General features: G+C 28.8%; 1 protein-coding gene across 1 annotated transcript; it reads right to left on the reverse strand.

Annotated features, from left to right (window-relative positions):
* Positions 1-709: 709 nt before the first annotated feature.
* Positions 710-15,295, reverse strand: LOC112686304 (ATP-binding cassette sub-family G member 8). Its single transcript, XM_025558522.1, has 15 exons — positions 14,956-15,295; positions 5,483-5,662; positions 5,082-5,424; positions 4,807-4,997; positions 4,570-4,726; positions 3,518-3,626; positions 3,193-3,428; positions 2,909-3,122; positions 2,622-2,813; positions 2,344-2,527; positions 2,128-2,268; positions 1,916-2,066; positions 1,721-1,838; positions 1,241-1,527; positions 710-1,171 (listed from the first exon to the last, which is right to left on the reverse strand). Exons 2-15 carry the CDS (start codon positions 5,653-5,655, stop codon positions 932-934), a joined length of 2,736 nt encoding a protein of 911 aa, XP_025414307.1. The 5' UTR covers positions 5,656-5,662; positions 14,956-15,295; the 3' UTR covers positions 710-931.
* Positions 15,296-15,466: the final 171 nt, after the last annotated feature.

A 15,466-nucleotide genomic window follows, 5' to 3' on the forward strand; every position in this document is an offset into this window, starting at 1 on the left:
TATGTTTCTAGATTTTTTATATCCTTATTATGAAAAGCACACAATTACGTGATTTTATGAATTTTATTGGTAATTTATGTATTTTTAACTAAAATACAAAACTAAATACATCAATAAGATCAATAAAAAATTATCATTCTCTTAATAACACTAGGTATATTGTTATAAAACAAATATAGTTTTTATGATGATATTCTAATAAAAATAATATGATCATTAACTGTCACTAAATTACCGTAATTTATAACTTGAAATTAAATATATATTTTTCATATACAAATAATCGTTGTTTTATTCAATCAAAATGTCATTCTGAATATTAATTATAATACGTTTTAATTAAATATTATATAATGAGCAATTTCAATGAATATACATACAAATAATATTAACAAAAATCAAACATGTACTTATATATTTAACTACAATAATTAATTTAATAACAAATGGGTAGTTAATACCCACTTTTATAAACACACTTACTTATATTTAGATAATGTTAATTCTATTCATAAAATTAAAGAAAATTGAGCGATTTCTATGAAAGAATACAGTAAAGATTATAATAATAATTATGAAATTAAATTGGCCTTCATTATATCTACACGAAAATGCATATAATATAATATATATGAATTAAATATTCGTTGTATATTTTAATTTGATCTAGTACTTAACTTGACATAATGTTTAGTAAGAGTAGTTTTCAACGTTCAAATCACATATGTTTATCAATTGAATTAATACTGAAATATATTTAAATAATGACTCTAAAATATGTATTAACAAAACTAGTACAAAAATACCTCGTATTTCCAAATAATAATTGATTTTTCAATAAATTATCTAATATATATGTTATTAATAAATATACATTACAAAATATGTTATAAATAACACATTACACTATATCTAATATCTAAAACTACACTTATCTTTGTGGACGGCAAACTTTGTGAAATCTATTACAACATCTACCAATGCTTACGAAAAATATTATTACAATTAAAGCAAAGAAACCCCATAAATAAAGCCCAGCCCATAATGAATCTTGGTCAGTCAGTATTATGTATGGCTCTACTTCCGGAGTCAAAAGACCGTGATGAATGAGAGCGGCAGTACCATTTGGGATAGGACAAGGTAATTGTACAATAATATCTTGATGTTGAATCTGAAAATATTATTACTTTACAGTTGAGAAACAAACATTTTCAATTAAATTAATTTGTTAAATAGGTACCTGTTTATTGCGACACACTAGAGATGCAGCTAAAGAAACAAGTGTTTCGTATGTATGATCACTTTGTAACAATGGCAACATTAAGTATCTGGTAGGTGATAAAGTTGATAGGATTCGGGCTCCAGGGATTCTTTTTAGATCAGCAAAATTTAGTGGTACACCGCTCACAACCCCGGACACAAGAACAGCAATTGTTGTTAATACTGATGAACTGAGGCGACCAGGCATCATGTAACCTATTGCTGTTGCCAATAATTGCAAAGCACTCATATGAACCGTAATGTACACTATAAATGGCAAAAGAAAAAAAAACATGTTTAAACAGGAAAATATAAATAATTTATTAAAATAGATGGTATACTGGTGCCTGTATTATAAATAATAAATAGTGCTTAATAATGTTTATTTATATATAAAACATAAACAGCATTTCTAAACGTTTAGGTCTATTTATGTTACTAATGTTCACTATATACTTACATATATATGCAAAAAATGGTTCAGGATCATTTAAATATTGATAAAGAGCTGACATAGCATACGCTGGTACAGAATAAACCACCCAGATCAAAGCTGACGGAGGGATACCACAGAAAATCTATATACAAATTTAAAATATTTCTAATTAATATTTTACAATTTTGAGGTTTGAAAACCAATATAAATGAAACTTACAGATGTTACAATGTAGACAAAACGACTGTATAAATTATCAGCAATGTCACTTTCAATAGCATCACGATCGTTACCGTGAGTGTCATTTAATGCAATTTGTAACACCAATGGTAATGCTCCAATTATCATAGTACTATAATAAAATCCCATTCTGAAAAATAAATTCATTTTAATAAATGTTTGTGTCTTGAAATATAATAAATGTTACATACCTGTCTCCAAATGAAAGTTGCGGATCTGTGGCTGGAATATCCCAAAATACTGCCCCAATAACTATAGATAATATACCAGCAATAAATATCCTAGAAATCCATCGTAAGCTACTTCTGGGTTGTGAATACGCCATGTGACGTCTAGAGAAAATACATCATATTAATATAGATACTTCTCTGAATGTGTAATTTAGATATATTATATTATGATCATACAGTATTATGGCAACAATTTGAATTGGCACAGATGCAGTCCGGGGTTTGCCTGGCAAAGATTGCGGTGGTCCAGGGTCTGGTAAAGGTTCAACTCTTCTTCGAAATAAATCCGCCAATTGTTCTACTCTTTGACTTGACTCTAGCATAGCTTCTGCTGATAAGTCATCTAATGTTACTAGATCAACTGAAATATTGTTACATTTATTAATTTAAAAATAAAAACCATTTCAGGTACGAACAATAAAGCATTTATATTATCCATTAATTATTTAGCATACGATAGTAATCCGAAGGATTTTTGAAAGCAGGACATGGATAATCAGCAGATGAAAAATATGGCAACATATTTCTACGTCGCCCGGAGTACATTAAATGACCGACAGATATTAAAGCTACTCTTGAGACCATGGTAAATATTTCATAAGTTGGTGGTTGCAATGTCACCATTACAATGCGTGGATTTACACCGGCTAAAATAATAAATATAATCATTTGTATCGATAAATAAAATAATAATAATAATATAATAATCATAATAAATTATGAGAAGAATAAAAAAACTTACTAGGAGCGCCAGCTGCCCACTGTCTTAAAAACTCAACTAGGAAGAATGTATCGAATATATCCATTGTCGCTGTTGGCCTGTCAAGCATTATGATTTCTGCATCAGACATCAAATGACATGCTACACTTAATCTTTGAGATTCAGAGGCAGTTAGTTCAGAAACATTAGTATTTAATACTTGTCCAAGCCCCAACTCTTCAATAAGTACTCCCATCTGAAGTCAGATAGATATTATTGAACTTGAAATGTATACAATTTTTTAAGCACTTAAAAATTCTACATACTTGATCATTTTGGGATACTTTTGGTATGGCACGAGCAGGAGCTTTACGTAAATGAGAATAAAATGCCAAAGTCTGTGCTACACTTAAGTTAGGAGCAAGTTTAGCTTCAGCAGGTACATAAGCAATACGCTTAGAAAATGAAGAAATAGAAATATTTTGTCCATTGAGCAATATGTGCTGTACTTGACACGGATGGCGATTAGCAAGGCTGCTTAGAAGAGCTTCTCCTTCTCGTTCTGAAATGAAATATAAATGTACTTAATAAACAAGAATATTACAAAAATAATTGTATAATAATTAATAAAACAGTATTTTTTTTTATTACCAGAAGTCATCATAAAGGCCATTACTTCCCCAGCTTGAACTTCAAACGATATGCCTTGAATTTTTGGCCTTTTTCCATCAGAACTACTAGGCACTTCTAGACCTCTTACCTACAATTTGAATTATACTGATTAGTCAGCGGATACTTTAAAAAATATAAAATATATTTAATTTAATTTAGATTAATTTTTTAATTTTGTAAAGTATTTTTAGTTAAGAAATATTTTTAACAAAAAATTTAGATTCACGGATAATAAATGTATTAAGTAATAAGTACTAACACGTAATAATACAATATAATAATGTAATGTATATATAATTGGAAAATAAAATTTCATTTGAATTAATTGCTTTATAAACTACTAAATATATTATACTGTAACATTGTATTTTAAATAGGTAACAATAATAAACTACATTCAGCATTACTGCAATGACAGTGTAGTTTTCTTCCTTATAATTGATGACAAAATCAAAATTATAAATTACATTATTAAAAATGACTGCTAGAAATCTATCGATTCATGCGCTATAAAGTATCTTAAAATATTAATTCAACTAACATAATATTACACTAAAAAGTAAAAATGGTTATAAATTATTCGAAATAATTTATAGCATTTAAATTAATAATATAAATGATAGTTTAAAATCGGTTACATTATTTACATATACTATATTAATGTAACATGATTTAAGGCGTAATATTATAATTCATACACGAAACAATATTAGGTATAATATATACAACTGCATAACTGTATAAGGTTATTATCAAAATGTTTGTTTCATATTAAAGTAGTTCAAGTATTGGCATTATTGGTCATTATTAATTATTAAATTTAAGAATATAGTAATACTAAAACAAAATATTTAAAAAATCACTAACCCGTAATCAGATTTAAACATAAAGTTAAATTATAATGGTAACTAACTCAAACTGATTAAAATAAATATTAATTAAAAATACTTAAGCGTTTAAGTTATATATGTATTTACACATACATATTATTGAATGCGTTTAATATTTATTTAAATAAAATATATTTCTACCTGAAGATATGGATAAACAATTGCTGGATGACCATAAATATCTGATCGATTTGGACTTAAATTACTCATCATACTTATACTTCTATCTCGAGGTGTAGTAGCAGTCGTACCAACAACAGCTATAGAAGCTGGTCTGCCGCTGGCTAAGTGATGAGCACTGTTATAACAAGAAGAAAAAATATAACATTTAATGACATAAATTAAAATCGTATCACTAGAATATATTAGGCAATTTACCTGAAGTGATGTACTGGATTAGTATAATGATGATGATGATGATGATTAGCTTCAGACAATGCTCGTAAGTCATGTACACTTCTTCGCATAGTTGGAAGTTCTTGTCGAATCGGATATCCATGAGGTGCAAGTAAATTAGCTTCACTTATGCTTTTTCCTCGACGACCCGGGTGTTGTCTTTGCAGAGTAGGCTAAAATAAATGATTTATATTATTAGTAATGTACAGCGGTGAAAAAGGTTAAAAATAAAAAAATCAATGAAAAACAACGCTTACCCCACCATGATGGTACAACGCGTGATTGCAAAAGTCTGGATCACTCCTGGTTCTAGTATAAGGTCGTTGATTACGTATGGCTGCTCCGTCCTCGCTTGAGTCATAACCACTGGATCCATCCCTGCGACTGTTCGGTGGAAATACTCTAGGCAAACCAAACTTAAGATACGTGTACATATTTGAACTCAACGGCGATTTATGCACGTCATATTTAGGGCCGTATCGTGGGTGGCTAAGTATGGACTGCACAGTTGACTCACGTAACTGAAAGTTACCATATGGCAGGGGAGACTTCTCACTCGAACCAAGCGCAGAGTCCGTAAAATCAGAATTTAAATTTTGTCTGGAAAAAAAATAACATGTATATTATGAATAAAATACGTATTTAAAGATATATTTACCTGTAAATACTCCAAGCGTGAAGATCTTCAGATGCTGGTGGTCCCATTGATGTGACCGCATGGTGGCTTAAATGAGGGTCTGTACCAGCTACAGAATATCGTCGCTCGCCCATTTCCCACGCTTGGCCTCCTCCGCCCACTCCACCACTGCTAAACCTTCTCGGCCCTGGCATATTGGCTCTGCAAAAATAATTTTCTATGAGAATATTCATAATACAACTAGTATTTAGCTTGGGCAACTATATAACTTCTGAATAATGACATAATAATAAAGATTAACCGGTCAAAATGCATTGCGCCCTTGGTACATGTTAACAATGTGCATTTGGATAGCTCATTAATTAAATACACACTTGACACAAATGGTTAAAAGACTTGAACGCCGGATGTGGTGATTGCTAAACATTTGTTATTATTAAACAAAAAACGTTAATCGAGATTGCATAGAAAATGTTTCGTAATCAAAATTACGATTAATTGGTTATTTTTGTTGGTTAATGATTAAATGTTCAGGTTAAGCCAAATGGTCAGAATTAGGAATGTATTCTGCAATGAATTGATGATTATCGAAAGGTATTCTAAATATATCGCGTAGAATAATAGGCTTGTACGTATCTATGATGAAAATGTAAAAAATAACTCAGCATGTGATATCAAAATCAAATTGTTATCCCATCGTAAGAAGATTATACTCGTATTATTTTAACATTATAGATGTATGCAATACAATGTAAAATCCATTAGCTATTCCTATAAGAATGCAGTTAAATAACAATAGCTGTTAGACGATAACGGCGGTGGATTAGATGAAGCGCCCACACAAGGTAGGCCGTCGAACCTGAAAATTACATCTACATCATTATCTCGTCCGATTGTCCGTACATCCTATTTGTGCGGGTGAATTACAAAAATACTTTGCTTGTTTGATATACTACACTGTGTTGCGCAGCCAAATGACTCGATTACGAGAGAAAATAAGAATCAGAGAGAGAGAGAGAGAGAGAGAGAGAGAGAGATATGGAGTGAGATGAAAACAGGATTCAACAGGAAATTACAATATGTAACATATATGATATGCGTGTACAACATTGGCGTGCGCATCGAAGGAAAGTCGTTGATCTCTCGCTCTGTCCCAGTTATTACGCTAAAAATTCCATCGATATGGGTAAAATAACTGGTTGCGTGCATGGCACGCGCGCGACATCCAACATCACACGTAGTCCTACTAGCCTAGAACCGACCGCGTGTGTGTAAAATAATTGAAACCAGTTTGCCACCGTGTACGCCATGTAGAGCAAGTACAGCGAGTGCGTTTTCTCGATCCACGTGCTTATACGTACATGAACAATACTTATCATCGTTCATTAATACAATAACAATAACCAATAGACAGCCGTGATGAAGAAAAACTCTAATACCGTGACGATCCTAGACTACCTGGCAATTCACTCTTGTCAGCCAATACGGCAGCAGTCATGGTACACTTGTCATACCTACGTGACTCCGGAGAACTTTTTTCCTCTCCCGGCAAGATGATAGCTTATACGCATCCGAACGGAACACACGGTAGGAATTATGTAAGTGTAAAATCACTTACGAAAATATTCCATCACAACCCGCGACTGTTTCAACTAGTTTTCGTACCGAACCCCACTTTTGTTTAGAGGTTGTCGAAAAAATTACTCTCCGTTATACGCCGTTCGACCAGAGCATCCGGTAATACGAGCGTGTATAGAAATGTTTAAGAAACTTTTGATAATTTTTGTCCCGTACACTTGAAAAAACAATCCAGAACTATAATAATGACGCGAAATAGCAATTGAAAATTCAAACACCATTAATAACAATTTAACTCTAGTGTGAAGTTGTTGATACTATTATTTAGCAATAAAAAAAAATTTTTTTTTCAGGCAATTATTTTAAATATATAATCAGCAATTGATACAGCGTATGTGTTGTACACTGAAACACTGAAGTAAAAGTTTTACCTTAAGTTATTTAACGCTTTTTTTTAAAAAAATTCCTCTGCAATGATAAATTAATGTTATTTTAAGAATGCGCATGAATTCGAATAACATTTTGACACTTGGTAAATCGTCTATAACGATATAAACCGGTATTTCTAGTACCATTATCATTTAACAGTAAAATATTTTAGTTTATTCAAAAATTTCTCTGACATTACAATAATTTTTCAAATACATTCAACTTGATCAAAATTTTTTTTCTTTAGACTTTCTCTCGGACTTTAAGCTTGAGCGAATGTCAGATGACCATAAATCCTATTGCTATAATATAGTATGTATTCTTAAGTCATATTTACGACCAATTGTTGTTTTGAAAGCGATAAACGTTATCTTTCTGCCTACTTAGTTTTTGTTATAGTAGTGTATTATTTTACACGATTCTATTGTTTATTGCTGTAATATCGTGATGTCATATTATAACCATTTTTTTAAAAAAAAAATTATATCTTTCGTCCAACAATGTACAAATGAAAGTATTAGACAACGCAGTTGAAATACGTCTATCATTCTTATATATCTAAGAGTTACTTAATAAAAATATATTTTGCTATAATTATACTATATTTCTTTAAATTATAATGATACAGTATTTATATAATTTAATATGTGTATATGGTATAATTCAAAGTCAGTCAACTGATTTGTATCAGATATGAGTCAACTTTTGAAAATATAAAAAGTATTAAACCAATTTTTTTTATGAAAAGGAAAACGTAGTGTACTTAAATTATTTAAAATCGACTATAGAATTGTTTAATTATTATTTGTAATTATTTTTAATTAACTAATCATCAATTTATAAGTCAAAAGTGAGAAGGGATTTCTTTTAATACTTAATTTTGTAAGTACTATCGGTATTATTAACATACCCAAAATACTTTTTTCTTTTTAAACAAATTTCTCAACAACTCTTTCCTTCTTTTTTTAGTTAAATTATTGTTGAAATAACGTGGTCTTATTACACCATTAACTATGTTATTGCATTCTTTCTTTGATGTTAGTTCAAATAGTAAATTTAAACTGTACATACATTTTGTTGATAGTAAAAGTTTTTATTGTTCTATATCATATTATTTTAATCATTTATTTAAAGTAGTTTTGTAATATTGTACTTTTACGTATTTTTTACGTTTATTATATAAATTGTTTATATATAAAGTCAAATATTGTACTGTTTTTATATTTAATCTCGATTAATGTTTTAATTTTTATATTTCGAAAGAATATACGTATTGATATTGCGTGACATAACTTTTACTCTATTGCACATAAAAGTGTCATATCAATTTAGAGAAATTGTTCTTTTTATGAAAAGAGGTATATTTCACGCAGTATAATATTATATTCATTTAAAATAGTAAGGAAAATCGATATTATTTACTTCATGAAATTTATACTAATTTTATACAATAAGTTATATGACAATGAAATATGTACAATATACATAATATTTAACACATTGATAATTTATGAAATCAATATTTTCGACATAGGGTCATTGCACATTGCAAGATTATCTATCAATGTGCCACATATGGACGTGGTACATTAGAGACGTAATTTTTCTATAATGTACAATTATTTTTTTTGTAATTTTTATTGTCTAAATTATTATTAATTTGAATCAATACTAAAACTATTACCAGAAGTTAATTAATTTTTATACTTAATTTTATGCTTAATTTTTATACTTGTTTAGTATGTAGTTTGATAACACTTTTTTTTTATATATACGAGAAAACCATCGTTGAGACCTTTTTTTAACTAAAAATGTAGCATTTGTAAATCAAGTAATAAAACTTGCTTTTCCTTCTCTTTTTTATGTAATGTAATTACATATTAAGTATATTTTACTTATAGTTTTAAATTAAATGTATTCACACTTGAATGTCGAAAATTATAACTGAAACACATACTTAAAAAAGTATTTATCTATTTCCATAAAACTCATATTATGTCTCGCTTCGATCACCTCAGTATCAAATAAGGAATAGTACTGAATATATAGTTACGATAAATTTGAATATAATAGCTATTGCATAATATAAAAAAAAAACAATCAGAAGTGAAATTTGTTTATCAAAATTAATAAAAATATTGTTGAAAAAGTAAAGAAATATTTTTTTGTATTTATTTATAATTATCTTGATGATTTTCAACAACTAAATAAATAAGATTTATGCTGTTAAGAGAAAAATCTGGATTTAGTATTTAAATTTCAAAGAATTATTGTCTACATGGAACTTTTTTTACATATATTTTTACTGTTTTCCTTTAGTAAAATATAGATTTTGTATCCAAAATTTAAAAACCGTTTGGTATGGTTTGTATATAATACTATTGTTATATAAGTCGAGGAATTCAAATTGTTTGTATTCATTTTAACATCTATAGTAAAAAAAAATCTGAATTGTCTGTACATATATGTTTCTTAACGGAGCAGTACAATAACAGTTTTCGATTTATATTTTCAAAATTATCAATATGTTATTGACCTCTATATATTTAAAATTATATCTTTTATTATAAGATAATTTATTAATTTGTAATATTTTTAAACAAACAATTTAAAAATTTTTATTTGATAGCAGGTATAAGGTATTCTAATTCACACATATGTGTCAAAACTATTAAAAATCAATCACCTACATTTGTTGTTTATTCGTGGAACAATTTAAACTATAATATGAATGTGTCTGATTGACTATATTCCAGAAGTCTGTATATCTATACACATAAAAGTACCGTTCTTTAGATAGCTATTATGATTGTACATTGATGGTGCCCCATAGTATCTCCCACTAATGCTGTCCTGGAATTCTTCATGTCAGCAACAGATACACTATAATTTTGTTCCCAAACCAAACAATCGTAGTTTTTTCTTGTTAATAGCATTCAGTGGCTATTTTGAGGCTAATTAGAATGATCCTGGGAACGAGATTTATTCCAATGTATATTTTATATGTTACTGCACCGCAGGAACATGCCAATGCTCTCTTCTCGAACAATTGTTTACGGTTTGGAAATATCTTGTAAAGAAGGTAAAAAAAAAGCTAATATTAAATGACAAACGACGGAATGATCTTTTTTATATCCGTGTCAAGGACAGATCTTCCTTTCCCCCTCCAAAGAACAAAACTTGCAAAATCGATTATCATCACAAAATTGACGTCTTTGACCGTGGAATTGATGACATTCTTGGACACAGATCGTTCAATGACCTGTTATAAGAATAAAATATATCTATAGCTTTAATTAATGTTCAGTTGTGAACTACAAAATCGATTAGTTTAACAATTGAATCGATACATTATACATAATAGCAACGATTTTCATATACATCATGCATAAAACGTATATGATGTATAATATAAAATATTAAATGATTAAAATCATTCAATTTTATCAACACAAGGAGGGATATAAGAGTATATAGATTATACAATACACGTCATGTACTACATATTTGAAATAATCATATAAATAAATATATTGTGTATTCAAATATTTTTCTAGTAGATAACGATAAAAAAATTATTTGCATTTTTCAATGATAATGAAAATAAAATATCAACTTCAAACAAATAATTGTTTTATTATTATAATCTTTTATTAATAATTATTTTAGGAAAGTTATAACCACAAGAATGGAAGTATCAGCCATAAATTATAACGAGTATATAAGTATTACGCATATTTAATGAGCATAAATTTATGATTTGGCTCTTATTAAAATATATATTTAATGTCTAATAGAAGTTTTGTTGTACTATTATTAATGAAATACATATTGAAACCCTAGATGAATATATTGTAAAATCAATTCTAATATTGTCTAACAATAGTTCAAACTGAAAATTTTATTTTTTGAGAAAATTAAATATATATATATATATATATATATTAATTTAATTTAGAATATAAACCTCTCGGCAACCTGTTTCATGTTTTATAATATAATAATATATTTAACACTATAATTTATATATAATACTATAATTATAATAAAATTGATTAAATTACTTTGTATGTTGTAAATTAAAATACTTTGTATGGATTCACTTATGTTTTAATGTTAAATGTAACATTATTTTTGATTTAAATATAATATACTTTTAATTTTAATATTTTAAAAATTATCAAATACGAAAAAAATAGTTTTATGTAATTTAAATTTAAATGAATAATAAATATAATATAAATTCCAATTGACAACTTTTTTCGTTAAGTTCTATACTTTCTTGAATTAAAATTATTTGTTATATTGGTATATTAATATTATGCACATATCCCTTTTCCCCCTTTCTATTTTTGTACCACTCATTTTGTTTTGTTATTGTGTGTTCACTCAAGCATTTCTGAATAACGTTAAATATTTGAAAAACAAACTGTAAACCATTTTTGACTCGAATAAATCAATAAAATAATTATTTAAAAACCGTTTATTCATGTACAATTAATTTACTTAATGATCACATTCTTGTTTATTAAATTCGATTATGAATCGAATATAAATCATTATGATATTTCCTTCTAAATACGAAATAAATATCATCAGCTAACTTTTTAATAATAATTATTAATTACCAAGCGATATACTTATACGTTTATACTTCAATTTAATTCTAAATGTTGCGACAAACTATGAAAACAAATAATTCCTTTCTTGTTACTAATTCTATCATTTTCTGTAGGTATCTTAAATATTATAATGTTTTATCTATATATTTAAACATTGTACTACTCAAGTTCTAAGAGTATATATAATATAGGTATGTAGATTTATTTAAATTAAATAAATAAACTATTTTTAAATAAGAACTTATAATTAAATATGGGTCTATAATATAATCATGGACTTTTCATCAGATTAGAAATTAAAATTAAATTACTATCTCACTTCTATTATGTTTGTTTCTATAACATGACTTTGTTTAAAATGATCATAAAGCAATTTTTTAAATTAAATTACCATGTAAACATAGTTGATTTAAGTAAAAATTAAATAAATTAAACTGTAAAGTTATCACTTTTTACATGACCCACGATTAACCTAACGATAATCTTTTAAAAATTATTATTTATTGGTCATTAAAAATCATGTACTCTAATTAAAATGCAATTAAATACCTAATATTATCAATATTTTACTAATTTCTTATTAAAAAAACTTTAAATAATCCAGGTAATAAATTGAAAGGACTTAAAACGTAATTTGAGCTATCGAAGGTTTCAAATTATTGCCGCGACTCGGACTAATTATTAATAATAAATAAAATAAAATAAATAATTATTAGTGGAAATTATGAATAATATATATCACATAAATATTTTTTTTAAGTGTACTGGGAAATTAAGTTTAAGTCCATAATGCATAAATCATAGTTAGTAAATATTTAGATATTTTTAAAATTATGTAAGAATGGTTTTAAAACAAACATTTTACAAAAATATGAATTAAGAATTCATAATTTATTACAATAATCAATCAACGTTTAAAAATTTTATAATATATATACATATATAATATAATTTTATATTAATAATAATATATATAGTATTTTCAAATACACGTAGTTGAATCTTAAATATCTACAAAAATCATAAATTAGTAAATGGAGTAGGTACTTTTAATATAGTTTGTTGTCGTAGTAGTAAAAACAATAATGCTGTCATTTAAATTTAACTCTTACTATTTTGCAATTTAAATATTTTAACATGTAGGAATAAAGATGTCAGATTATTGTCAAACATTCTTACTTACAAGTATAATTTATGTAAATCGAATAATTATCTAAATACCGTGCTCTGTTAAACAACTTTAAGCGTTTTTTATTTTTATTTTACTAAATTAAGTTTTAATAATGAACTTACATTACTGTAGGTTTCAGTATATAACATTTGATTTTGATACACGGAACTTAAAACTTACCATTAAATATATTTTTAGTAGTGTAATACAATAAAACCAACAATGTGTATGTAAATTTAGGAACATTGATGGTAGATACTACATTTTGAAAAATGTATGGACGCACGAAACATCCTAACCTTATCTATTGTAATCTCAAGATAGATTATAATATTTTCCATGTTCGGAGTAGTAATGATTAGATTAATTTTGGTTTTAAAAACGCTCAACCATAATTATATTCGATGCAAGTCCATTATTCATTTTCTTGGAAATAAATGTTACGATTGGAGGTTTTATGCATCATTCGCACAAGTAAGTTCATATAAATGAAGGGGGATGCTTTATTTTAAACTCACTGATAATATTGTTTTTTATTTTTATTTTTATTGGTTGCCTTTTAAAATATCCAATATATATATATATATAAACAGCTAATGAAACCAGAGATACCTGTTTTATAAATCACTCCCTACACTCACGTAAAATGGCACTTGTTTATAAATAAATATTATATTATAACTGAAACACAATAACAAAACAACACTTGTTAGTGAGGAGCAATGGCTTCTCTGGACTTTTTTAGCGGACGCAAACTTTGTACATGTATTTTCCTAGTGTGAATAAATCATCGAATAATTAACAAGCAAACGAAGCAATAAAGCTCATAGGAGAGCCTAATATTCTATTCTCCCCCATCTTGAGGACGCCCCGGATGAGAAGTAGGTGTCCTAGGATCGATCAACATCCACCTGCAGAAGGTAAGTACTCTCTCTCTAAATGTCTCCTCCTAAATTCGGACCCTAACACTGAATCATCATTCGACATACGTGACTGTAGTATATCGAATAACGGACACAACAATAGAGACGGTAAAACTTCCGGCCGTTAATGCGGCAAGTTCACCGCGACGCCAAATGCCAATATATTGTACATTATACATGGACACGGAAACACATAGGTCATGTGGGTACCCGTTATCCATTATCATGCCCCCTTGCCAAGTTTAGAGGTCAACGTGTCGCATTCCTTCGGCACTGGTCACTGTTTTTTAATTTATTTTTATTTTGTTATTTTACTACCCACATGATATTGTAACGTCATGGTTCGCCATATCTAGTATGGACATGACCGCGCCCCGTTGTTGTGTCATTTACCTATGGTGAAATTAAAAATAAAATTATAAAAACAATTAAACCGAGCCCAAATAAAATTTTCACACCACGAAATACACTGTACGTTTTGGGGAAAAAAATAGCAACAGAGAGACAAAAGACACCCCTTGGACCGACAACCCGTCACACTCGTATTGTTTTATAGTCGTGTTGTAACAACAACAAAAGTGTTGTACCGCTACGGCGCGCCCACCGTGTGATGTATGCGTAGCATTGCATAATATTATTATTAGCCATTTGAACGCGCGTTCGAAACGATTATACAGTCGCTCTTCTAAAATTATTCGACATGCGTATCGTTATAAAAACAGATGACAAATTTTAGACGCATACAATACCATAGTGTAACTGTGTACTTACTCTGAAATGCACGCTTATCGACTATCTGTCCATAATCGAACGATTCGTCCGGTCCGCCGATGCGTTGATTCTCGATCGTGCCGAAGAAGAACGTGCGCACTGTCACAGAACACCGTACATAATATTATAATACCGCGACGACATGATTTTTGGATTTTTCAAAACAGCCACACGATGGAACGGCGAGAAAAACGGCACGAAAAAAATTCACCGTCCACCGGGATCGCGACGCGCATTTGGAGGGAATATATTATTATTACGCGAAGCGGACGGCGGACAGGTATTGCAGCGGTGGTAGACACGGACTGCCGCGGTGTGTGAAATCGTCCGAGACACCTGTACGGCAGACCAGATACCCGAGAGGGCGGCGAGCCGGAGGTACAGCCGTGTACCTGGTTCCAAGGCAGCCAACTAAACCGGTCCTTAACCTCTAGAGCGGATCGCCGCAGAAAACGCCGGGACGCGGTTGGCTACAGTGGCAACGACCTTCTGCCGACGGTTACCGCTGTCG

Source organism: Sipha flava, unplaced genomic scaffold, assembly GCF_003268045.1.
Source record: "Sipha flava isolate LNK unplaced genomic scaffold, YSA_version1 304_pilon_pilon, whole genome shotgun sequence".
Taxonomy (NCBI): domain Eukaryota; kingdom Metazoa; phylum Arthropoda; class Insecta; order Hemiptera; family Aphididae; genus Sipha; species Sipha flava.

Excerpts from the sequence above, each read along its gene's own strand:
- LOC112686304 (XM_025558522.1), bottom strand. The coding sequence starts at position 5,655 with ATGCCAGGGCCGAGAAGGTTTAGCAGTGGTGGAGTGGGCGGAGGAGGC. Across the intron at positions 4,998-5,081 it reads CGTTGTACCATCATGGTGGG|CCTACTCTGCAAAGACAACA; the intron begins GTAAGCGTTGTT and ends CATTTATTTTAG. Across the intron at positions 2,814-2,908 it reads GTGGGCAGCTGGCGCTCCTA|CCGGTGTAAATCCACGCATT; the intron begins GTAAGTTTTTTT and ends TTATTATTTTAG.